At 39.0% G+C, this 12050-nt stretch overlaps 1 protein-coding gene across 2 annotated transcripts in view; it reads right to left on the bottom strand.

Annotated features, from left to right (window-relative positions):
* The window catches only part of ttc8 (tetratricopeptide repeat domain 8), a 97054-nt gene extending 85621 nt beyond the window's left edge, over positions 1-11433 (bottom strand). For both annotated transcript variants that reach the window (XM_062537388.1, XM_062537389.1), the window contains exon 1: positions 11204-11433. In XM_062537388.1, the coding sequence (XP_062393372.1) occupies positions 11204-11317 (114 nt within the window). In that variant the 5' untranslated portion in view covers positions 11318-11433. The remainder of the gene's footprint in view (positions 1-11203) is intronic.
* Positions 11434-12050: the final 617 nt, after the last annotated feature.

Raw genomic sequence — 12050 nt, 5'->3', positions numbered from 1 at the left:
TTTGGGTGGTGTACTGTGTTGGTTTTCGCCAAACATTGCGCTTGGAGTTCAGTGCAAAAACACATCTGGAATATTCTGCTACCATGTGGAAAAAGCTTTTATGGTCAGATGAGACTAAGATTGAACTTTTTGGAGACTAAGATTGAAGTTTTTGGACTGAGCTCCAGGCGCTAACCAAACACAGTATACACACCCAAACACACCCAAAACACACCATACCTAGTGTGAAGCATGGTGGGGGCAACATTATGTTTTGGGGATGTTTCTCATCAGCGGGGACTGGGCAATTGGTCAGGATAGAAGGGAAAATGGGTGCTGCCAAGTACACCCAAATTCTTGAGGAAAACCTGCGCCCCCCCCTAGACAGCTGAGGATGGGGAGGTCATTCGCCTTCCAACACGACAATAATCCTAAACATATACTGCCAAAAGAACAAAGCAGTGGCTTAAGGATAGGATGGTGAATATCCTTGAGTGGCAAAGTCAGAGCCCTGACTTAAATCCTATAGAAAATCTGTGGATTGACTTGAAGAGAGCAGTCCATCGCCATTCCCTACAGAATTTGACTAAATTTTAACATTTCTGCACAGAAAATTGGGCAAATATTCCCCTATCTAGGTGTGCAAAGCTATAATAGAGGCATATCTAAACAGATTGATGGCTGTAATGAAAGCAAAAGGAAGCTTTACAAAGTATTAAGTCAGGGGTATGATGACTTTTCCAACCCTGTTATTCTAGTTTTTAATTTTTTATTAATTTTCAGAACTGTTGACTTTTTTTTCATTATTTTGATCTTGTACAGCTAGATTTGTTAATAAAACTGGAAAAGATTTTTTAAAAAATGGGTTTTGATTTCAGGCTGTAAGACAAAATAAGTAACTATTTCAAAAGGGTATGATAACTTTCTATAGGCACTGTATACATTTTATATGCAATTTATTTGTTAATTGTGGCTGATATGAGGTTTTTCTGTCATTTAGTGCGACCATGGATCATACAGTGCGACCAGTGATAGCAGCAATATTCTGAAAATAAAAATATGGTATTTCAATTCTGTGGCTGGAATTGTAATAACTGACAAAGTATACTTGGGTGAATGGTATTCTTTAGGCATTTTTCTTCATTTTATGCATTTTACAGGAAAAAGTAGTATGTTAATTAGACGCAAACAGGTGACTGTCACATTGGGCAACAAAAGAAATCATCGATATGCATTACAAATCAAAAGAAATGGCAACAGCTTGTTTCTATACACTTCATATTACTTAGAACTTGGATGAATATCCCAACTATGTTTTAGAAAATAAATACATTTTAAGGTTATTCTCAGTCGTACCACATGACATTTTTTTAAGTACGTAGCCAATTCATGTACATAAAAAAAACACTAAAAATGCTTAATATAGATATTAAACATAGATGTATGCATACCTGGCATTGTAAATATTTGAAAAAGTTCAATAGAAACTTATATCTTTTATATTTTTATATTTTCCTATTGAAAATCATTATGGGTCATTCCGTGTCAAATCAGATAAGGTTGTTGCTGCACCATCTCAGATTTTGTTCAAACTTTGTGTATATCATCAATGGGTCCTAAAACCAAGGCCTGTGAAATATTTCTGTGCAAGTCATCTGTCTTCATATCTTTTTTAGACCTTGAAATTCTTTCATTTTTACAGCTTGAAAAACACATGCCATGTCTGGGCATTAATATCTTGACAAATATGTTCCCTAGCCTCCCCAAATTTTCGAGGGTGGAAGATCAACTCATAATAAGCATGTGTAAACAATTTAAAGTCTGTACTAAATGTCTCTTGACTCTAGAAAGGGCCCTAGATTTTGGAAAAACGTGCATTAAGTGTGATATAAAAGAACTGTTTATCTTTTTCACTTGGTATCAGTCACTATTTCCTCTTCAAATACGGCAGTTAATTCATGTTTTCCCACAATTTAAAGTGTCCACAACCATGACAATAATAACAATAAAACAAGGCATGTTTGTATTTTGTGACATTTTCATGTTACTAAAATGCTATGTGGGGTAGGTAGTAGGATCATGAAAATATATGTGGAAATAGAAAAGTATATGGACATGTAGTGTGTAAAGTTCTAATATTGTACCAAGCCCCAGAATAAATGCATGTAGTTACAAGTTTGGCACCCCCCTCTGGCGAAACAGTAGCATTTTGCTACTTTAACAAGGCATTAACTCAGGTAGCTATTTGAATGGAATGGAAGGCTATATTTTACTTCTCGTATTCAAAAAGAAGCAGAAATTCCTAATACCTTGAAATTGAAAAGGATGCCAAATACACCGAATTGACCCTTCCAGAAGTCCCGCCCTCCATAGTTACTGTTGCTACGCCTGTCAAACTTTCGCACCTTGCCCGTCTATTACAATGGAGGAGACACGGGATTTTTTAAACAAATGTAATTTACAAAGACATCGCACCACACTGAAAGCTCATATTTGGTCACTAGCGAGCTACATCTGTCCTCTGTCAACTACAGTTGCATTTTCAGCTCTGAACAAAACCGTTCATGAGTTATTTAAGCAAAAGTCGAAGGTACGCGTTGTTTTCGATGGTTCCTCCAGGTTAGTACGAATGAAACGGGCGGGGGACAAAACTAGCATAACGTTTTAAGCTATACTTCCATAACGTCAATATTTGACAACATAACATGATTGGTACTTCAAATAGGTATTATTTTAGACAGAATTGCTGACGGGCTATACATACGTCTCGTTGAATGTCTGTTAAGAACTTTTTGCCGCCATCGTGAAACGTATCTCGCGGTTATGGAAATATCACGCAATATGCAAAATTTAAAGTTAGAAAAATACGTATTTCAAACTATATCATGTCTTTATAGTTCAACATGTTATTTCATCGTGATTTCACGTGTTTGGGGGCACCACACATCCAAATAAATGCCCTTAATGGCCCACAGGCTATGCAGTCTCCATAGGTTAACATGGCAAAAACTCGAAAGCTTGCCAGGCCTTGCTTGCCTAGTTACGGGTTGCTAAGCCACGATTGGCCTGTGGCGGTTTTAGGGCGTGGCTCTGGAAGGGTCAATTATGTACTTGGAATTATGTTTTAACCATTAAAGAGACCCTATGCAACTTTTTCATAGTCATAAAATCGCTTAGAAATCGTTGTTTTGCTTGACTGACCAGTTTTATCGAAAACAGTAACATTTCCTCCCGCCCTCAGTGTCCCTATCCGCTATTGCAACCTTGCAGTTTGTTCAGGAGACGATCGTTTCCTGTTTACATCTGGAAGGTTGAGACGCATAAAGAACAAGAAGAACCACGCTTGCAATTTATATATTTATATATAGCCTATATATGTATAAATATACACGCTAAAGCTGTCAGGGAAGCTCTGCAGAGAAATATGCAAGCATAAAACGAGCGAAAATGAAAAACGAAACCGAAACTTAAGATGAAATCGCCAATCCTGCATAGTTTCTCTTTAACCTAAAATAGGCCTTTAATGAGTTGGTGGCTGTGAAGTTCTCAATGGCCATTTGAATATCTTCATACGTGTTCTTATCCAAGGAGTACTGCCGTCCTGTCCTGGTAGTGGCTGGGGCTGGCACAGCACACAGCACATGACTTCAATTCCATTCAAATAGCTACCAGAGTTAATGCCTTGTAAAAGTAGCAAAATGCTAATGTTTCGCCAGAGGGGGGTGCCAAACTTCACTTTTTTTATTGTAAATGTTTATTCTGGTGTTACCAAAACACCTATAACTACATGCATTTGTTCTGTGAACGGGGCTTGGTACGATATTAGAACTTTACACACTATATGTCCATATACTTTTCTATTTCCACATAGATTTTCGTGATCCTACTACCTACCCCACATAGCTTTTCAGCTGCATGAAAATGACACAAAATACAAACATGCCTTGTTTTATCCTTATTATTGTCAAATTCATTTCTTTTGGAGACTTCACATTTTGGGACAACATTAACAAAGGATTATATTTCTATAGAAAAGACTCATTGATGGCAGGTGTGTCCCAATAAAAAAGTTTTGAGACCCTCAATATCACTTTTCTTTGCATGTTTTTTCAGAAACTAGAGACTTCTATACAATCAATTAGACTGTGATACAAACTTTTAATCATTGAATGTTACTGAGAAAATGCTTGTCTTCCATTCTGAACACTTTGGTCAGGCTAGGTATAATACTTTTTAAGATATGAATGTCCAAACATGGCCTCCAAGATAAGGCCTTTCAGACAATGTAAAAAACGAAGGGCAAAACGCTTGTGTAAACAACAGAATTGAAAAAAAATATTTTACAGGTTTTAGTTATGGAACCTAAACATTGTGTAGACAAACTTTGAAGAAAATCGGAGTCGGTGCTGCAACCATTTTCCTGAATTTTGTCTGATTTGACACAAAATGACCCTTATACGTCATTGACCCAACTGCACTCTCTAAAGTCTTTAATGACATTCGACTGAATACAGACGCAGGTAAAGCCTCAATCCTGGTATTACTTGATCTCAGTGCCGCCTTCGACACTGTAGATCATAATATACTAGTTCAGAGACTTGAGCACTGGGTCGGCCTCACCGGTGTTGTACTCCAGTGGATTAAATCATATCTACAAATAGGAACTTCTTTGTCACAGTTGGAACTTGTTCCTCATCAAAAACACCCCTGACCTGTGGAGACCCCCAGGGGTCAATCCTAGGCAGCTACTGTTCAACCTCTACATGTTGCCACTTGGACTACTCATAACAAAGAGCTCAATATCCTATCATAGCTATGCTGATGATACACAACTGTATTTACCCCTCATGCCTAATGACTACACCCCTGTTGAAACACTTTGCAGGGCTCCAGAGTGCAACCAATTTGGTCGCATATGTGACCAACATTTTTAAGATTCCCACAAGGTGTTTATAAGATTCTCACAAGGTGTTAGGGTGCTCTGAATATGAGATCCAAAATTATTTTTCAAACTTGTGAGGTCTGCTGTTCAGTCCCTGATGGTTTTTCTTTTCTCTTCATTGCTTTTTCAGAGAGTGTTTCTACTGATCTCAATAAGGGAAAAAAATCAAGAGCCTATGTTGAGTCAAAATATGTCTTCTGTAAGCCTAAACAGAGCCCAGCCAAGAACTCCAATAACATTTTGATCAACTTTGAGGGACTGCTATGACCATGCAGGATCATCCAGACTACTCGTGGTGATCTTACTGCATGCTATTCCTATTTATGCACCGGCCTGCAAGATTTGAGCCTCGTACAAATTCTAGTTCTTGAGCAATGAGCTTGTGAATGAGCCCCCCCCCCCCCGTAAAACTGGCTGTTACAAAAACATTTCACAGAGTGTCTCCTGGGTATCATAGGCACGCATGGTATTTTTTGGAGAGGGAGAGAGGGAGCTGTGTGTGCCCGACACACATCCAAAACAGAGCACCCTGACTGGGCTGTTTCACTATATCAACCGATACGTTTTCAGTGTAGGCGGGCTTTTATCTCTTTTCTCCCGAACTAAATGAATCAGTTCAATATGGTACAGTAGCGTCAGTCAGTGCCCCCCAAAAAGTAACATTTAAGACCGCATCTAACACCAGACTACACGAAAGTGTACCCTTGTCTCATAAGAGTAAAAAATAATGATAGTCTTGCAGACTGCACTGTTGGTAACAGTGATTTTAGCATCGCCCATGGTGGATTAAATGATTGCTGAAGCATGCTGAAGCATTCAAAGTTCCTTTCACTGGAACTAAGGGACCAAGTCCTGTGCACCAGTGCACAAAGCAAGGTCCATAAAGGCACTGATGACAGAGATTGGTGTGGATGAACTTGACTGGCCTGCACAGGGTCCTGACCTCAACCCAATAGAACACCTTTGGGAGGAATTAGAGTGGACTGAGAGGCAGTCTACTCATCCAACATCAGCGTGTGACCTCAAAAATGCGCTTATGAAAGAATGGTAAAAAAAAATCCCATAAACACACTCGTAAACCTTGTGGAAAGTCTTCCTTGAAGCTGTTATAGCTGCAAAGGGTGGACCAACATCCTATTAAACCTTATGGATTAAGAATGGGATGTGACTAAAATTCATATGTGAGTCAAGGCAGGTGACCAAATTCTTTTGGCAATATAGTGTACAGTACTTAGGTTGCTTTTCGTATAGGGCAGGGGTCGGCAACCCAAAATGTTCAAAGAGCCATTTTGGACCAAAAAAAACAAAAAACAAATCTGTCTGGAGCCGCAAAAAATTAAAAGCCTTATGTAAGCCTTATATGAAGGCAACACAGGCTGTAAGTGTATATTATCTATATTAGCCTACTATCAAAATGACTAAGTAGGCTACAACGAGGCTACATAATGAGCTTTCATGATTAAATGTAGCCTACGTTTTTCCCAAGGGGGCAGGCATATTCCCGGAAGTAGAAACACGAAATGAGCTGGTGATCAACACTCTGCTAACTCCCTTGGACGGCCATAGACTTTCAGATTTTTGCGATCCCATAACTTCATGTAACATGTGCCCTTTGTCTCCCTTATAGCTTCTGTGTATTCTATATAGGGTATCGAAGTCAAAATTAATTCACTGTTTCCCCGTATATTACGTTGGTTTCCCGTAAAGAAGTATTTTAGCATGTCTGTTGTAGGGAAGCTAACGTTCGCCCGTAATGTTTGGATAAGAAGCTGAGTGAGCCTGCACGAAAACCATGACGGAGAGTCATTCGCAAGATCAGTGAAAATGCGTGTAGCCTACGGTAGCCTACTGTTTGATATGGTAAAGCATTACCTAGAGGCAAGTACACATAATAATAATATAAAAAAAAACGAACGTTAACAATTTCAGAGGTTTTCGATCTATCAGACGAGTTACAGCAGGCTAACGTCACAAAATGAGTTTGAGTCTGCGCAGTACGATGAACAGGAAACTAATTTTTGTTTCAGCCCCCTCTCATTGAGAACGACGGAGTCTGTTTGTCCATTTCTTTTAGGTCTATGGTCTTCACAGAGAGATTGTATGCTTAAAGCCTGAGAGATAGAGGGCTGCTGCAGGTGGGGCTGGCCACCTGGCATAAGATTCTAATTGCTCAACGACCCGATTGTGATGTCATAGAGGCCAATGTTACAGATGGTACGGGTTGAGAATGCTCCTTTCTTTCCCGCACATCGGGACTCCCGAAGCATCGGGACTTTAATTAAAACTGCAACCGCAAGGGGGCAACATAAGACCGCCTTAATAAAATGAAGGTTCGGCTCATACAGGAAAACACGGAAAAACCCGAAGACACCGCGCTGGTGACAAGCGGAGAAAAGAGACATCACGCTCAGCATGTCAGATTGCAGTTTCAGAGTTTTCGAATGTTTTACAGCGTAGCCTACCTCACAGCTGGCTCTCTCACTCGACGTAGCCTATAACTCAGTCAGTCCAGCAGAGATGCCAGAGCAACGTTTTGGTCAATGGAGAGGGAGAGAAATGCTCCGCATATCCGTCTCATTTAATCATTAAAATGAAGGTGATGACTGGCGAAATTATAATCAAACGACGTTTCAATAAACCATTGTTGAAATTAATGAAAATGGTAACAATGCTAACTATGCTAACAATGCTAACCAGGTTGATTAGCTAGCTTAGCTAATCATTTTTAGCAGTTATGCTAAAAATGCTAACTATGCTAACAATGCTAACCATGCTAACAATGCTAACTTGCTAGTGAGGACTTTTATTTTGAAACAGTAGTTGCTAGGGTATCCATGGTGCCCACTATCAGGAATAAAGAAGTTACTGCAGTATAATCATGTTGGTTGCTATGGAAACTGTCAAAAACGCTTAGTTTTAATGGTTGCTATGTTGGTTGCTAGGTACATGGAGGTTTCATTTAGTTGACTGGAGGCATAGTTGATGATAACTGACAGTTGGAATGGTTGAACAGTTAAATAGTTGAGTAGTTTCAGTGGTTAAATGATTTAATAGTGTATTATTGCAGTGAGGACTTTTATTTTGAAACAGTTGTGGAAAGAGGAAACAGTTAACAGGATATGTAGTCTTCACAGAGAGATTGTATGCTTAAAGCCTGAGAGAGAGAGGGCTGCTGCAGGTGGTGCTGGCCACCTGGCATAAGATTCTAATTGCTCAACGACCCGATTGTGATGTCATAGAGGCCAATGTTAAGTCTATGGGGAAATTTTGAATAGTTTTTATTTAATAGTTCAAAAAGTATAAAAGTTACAAAGTTGAAAAGTCATACCAACCCGATCCATTAGAAGACCTACGTTACAGAGTTTGAATGAAGTTTCTAAGTTAAACGGTTGGTTTCCCGTAAAGAAGTATTTTAGCATGTCTGTTGTAGGGAAGCTAACGTTCGCCCGTAATGTTTGGATAAGAAGCTGAGTGAGCCTACACGAAAACCATGACGGAGAGTCATTCGCAAGATCAGTGAAAATGCGTGTAGCCTACGGTAGCCTACTGTTTGATATGGTAAAGCATTACCTAGAGGCAAGTACACATAATAATAATATTAAAAAAACGAACGTTAACAATTTCAGAGGTTTTCGATCTATCAGACGAGTTACAGCAGGCTAACGTCACAAAATGAGTTTGAGTCTGCGCAGTACGATGAACAGGAAACGAATTTTTGTTTCAGACCCCTCTCATTGAGAACGACGGAGTCTGTTTGTCCATTTCTTTTAGGTCTATGGTTTTTCCCTGCAGCGCATATCAGAGAGAATGACACACCACGTGACTACTCCGCTGTAGTTCAACTTCGTGTAATCACCATCCGTGAACAGTTCTGCCCTACAAAGCAAGAAGGCAGTAACTGCGTTTTTGGTCTATTTTTTTTTAATTATAATTTTCATAACATTCAACTTGTTATGAAGATTGATATTTACCAAAAATAAGTTAATGTTAAGTAGCAAAACCTCCACATGTCCAATAATTCACCTACAACTACTTAGACTGGACAGCAGGATAACTTTAAGGTCATTTTTTTCTGTTTTTTCAGTTGGCAGTTACTGCCTTTTTGCTTTGTAGGGCAGAGTTGTTTTCCACGTTTTAATATCTCTCAGGTTGCGACAAAATTTCTCCAGAAGTAGGCTACTGCAATCGCACTTTTTCTCTCAGTCCCAACTGGGTAGCCTAGTCGGCTGCAAATGTAGCATGCCTTCCCTGAAAATGTCTTTCTAAATGTCTTTCTCTTTTTGTTGTTCGCCAACTTCTCATTACAAAGCAAACATGCAGGCAATCCTTCCGCAATGGCAATGAAAGCAAATGATTCGGTCCATTCTGCCTTAAATTCTCTGATCTCATCGGCTATCTTTCTCCTTTTCCCTTTGGGATCCATGGCATGGCCCATGACACACCCGCCGGTTTGTTTACAACCATAGGTTTACAGCCACCTGCCTGGCACGGTGCCGCCCTGAAACGTGTGTCGCAGGCTATCAAATCTTCGTTGACAGAAATGTTGAACTTTAATATAAATTTTATGCACATTTTTGCAACATTGGAAAACGTTAAGAATGTTTGTCCTCATACAGAAACCATATTAAAACAAACAAACAAAAATCCCCCCATTCATTTTCATACATTTTTGAAGACGCTCCAGGGAGCCACCAGGGTGGCGCTAAAGAGCCGCATTTCTCCGCGGGAGAAAATAGCCTACATGTTAACTTTAGACTAACTTGTTGCACTTTTGTTGCACTGTTTTATTTGCTGGAACGTGTGGATAAATAACTTCTGGAGAGAGTTAAATCTAGTGCTCACTAAAATCATAAAGGAACATGCAAGACACTCATCTCTTATATGATCCCTGGAAGATTTTCTTCGACTTGTTAGTGTTTTGAATATGTATTTTATCTAATGATACAGAAAGCAAAATTAATTGCATCCACATATCCTTGCATGCATCTTTTATTTCACTCGCGTAAAACCGTGAGATAGAAAGCTACTCACGTATTTCTTAAAGCGACAGGCACTCAATTACACACACCACTAATGCACACTCAATTAGACCTAACTGTACTGTAGGCCTACACACCATTTTAAAATAGGCCTGAGTAAGTGTAATAGTCTTGAAATCAGTACACGAATAACTAAACATTTTTAGCTACTAATAATTATGCAGATTGCAAAATATAACATTATCAACAAAATATGTATGGTTATGAATTCCAAAATATGTGATATAGAGAGACATATGACTATCATTTTCTCTGTGAGTGGAGGGTTGAGCAGAATCTCAGATGGCCACTGGTGTGAATGATCACATAATATTCAATATTAGGTTACGGATGATTAAATCACCAAATACACTAAAATTGTTTTTGAAAAAGCATCAAAAAAGTATCGAAATCACAATTCTTGACTTATCGGGATCGAAACAATAATTTTGGTATTGCGACGAGTGCGGTAAAAACTTTTGGTCACCCCTGACAGAATCTCACTCCAAGGTTTTTTGAAAAGTTGGCAGCTCTGTTGTATTCCGTATTCCAATGGTGTCTTAAGTCTATAGCCTATGGCCTACTTTGGCATTAGTGTAGATATATGAAGGCTATAAGCTATCCTACCAGTCGTTTCACTGTAGGCTACTAAAGTGTCAGCTCTTGCAACTCGTTTGAAGTTGGCAACTTCATTTCAGTCTTTTAAATTCTAATAAATGAAGAGTTATTTTCCATAATAGCCTATCCACAATTTTGATGCATTTTCATAAATCACTTTTTAAATGTGACTTTCCAAGTAATTTCAGTGGAATTGTAATTGGGTTATTGTTTATCTATTCTTCTGTGTAGCCTAGTTGTCCTTTTAACTATAGGCCTAATACAATGTTTTACACAGTCAGCAACCTTTTTGCATTTACATGCAATGGTAATTCCTTCCATGGAATTACATTTTCTAGTTTAAATGTGTTACATGGTACCGTTGGGAAAAGGTCAGAGGGATTAAGAAAACTCAGCGACATTTTAATGAGTAGCAGCTAGAAGCTAAACGGGGTCTGGTTAAACCAGAGACACTTTGGTTAAACCCAGTTTCGCTAGCTACAGAGGTTAGCGCCCCTGGCATACCAAATACAATTGAACGAAGCCGAATAAAACTGAACGACATATGTAGCAGCGTCTTCATCATGCATGTGCCAATACAGACCCATTTTGTTTATTGCGCGATGCATTGGATTTCTGTGAAAGGAGCGAACATTACGACTGTTACCTGGTCATATGGACTGTCCCCCAGGACCTTTGTGCATATGTCTGAACATTTCTGGAATTTCCGTCTCCTAAAATAACTCCAAGCGAGAAACAACGGATCCATGGTCACCTCCATTTTTCGCAAGCTGTGCTTAACGTTATTCCGATTCGAGACAATTTCCTATGGCGTGGAGAGTGGACGATTTGTTTGCTAAGCTGGATCAGGGCTGGCGTCCTTCTGTCACTCTAGCAACGGAAGTTTTCTTCTTCTTTTTTTTTTTTTGCACAGGAAGGAAATGTATTATCATCGCCCCCTACTGCCCAGATAGCAAATCATGTTGGCTTTCCTTTGGCATTCATCTGGCCTCTTTTATGAAGCGTCTAGCTGAGACTCCCAAAATTTTGGAGGCTATCCAGTCTTTCTCTAAAGCTTCTGGCTTGAAATTGAATTTAAATAAATGTGAGTTAATGCCTATCCATCAATGTAATCTAACAGAAGCCTACAATATCCCCATAAAATCTTCAGTTAAATATTTAGGCATACATATTTCGAGTGACCCAACTGACAGAGAGAATATGAATGTGTGGAAGGTAACCATATTCTACCCTTACTAGACCCTTAATTAAGAATTTCCCCTATGTAAGCTCCTAATTACTCCTTATTCATAGTTATTAAATACGTTGTTGCATATGAATTATGACCTAACATGCATGGCTCAGTATGGGGCTTGCAAGGTGGTAGCACCATAGTCTATGGGCTAGTAGGGGTCCACATGCATATGATGTATAATGAACATATTATACATCATTATGAAGCTTTTGAATAATTCTATGATAATAAAGGGTTAAATATGCATTTAGTGAGAAAT

The sequence above is a fragment of the Sardina pilchardus genome, chromosome 5 (genome assembly GCF_963854185.1).
Source record: "Sardina pilchardus chromosome 5, fSarPil1.1, whole genome shotgun sequence".
Classification (NCBI taxonomy): Eukaryota; Metazoa; Chordata; class Actinopteri; order Clupeiformes; family Clupeidae; genus Sardina; species Sardina pilchardus.
Note: the sequence above shows the minus strand (reverse complement) of the source record. Positions and strands in the feature narration are given on the sequence as shown.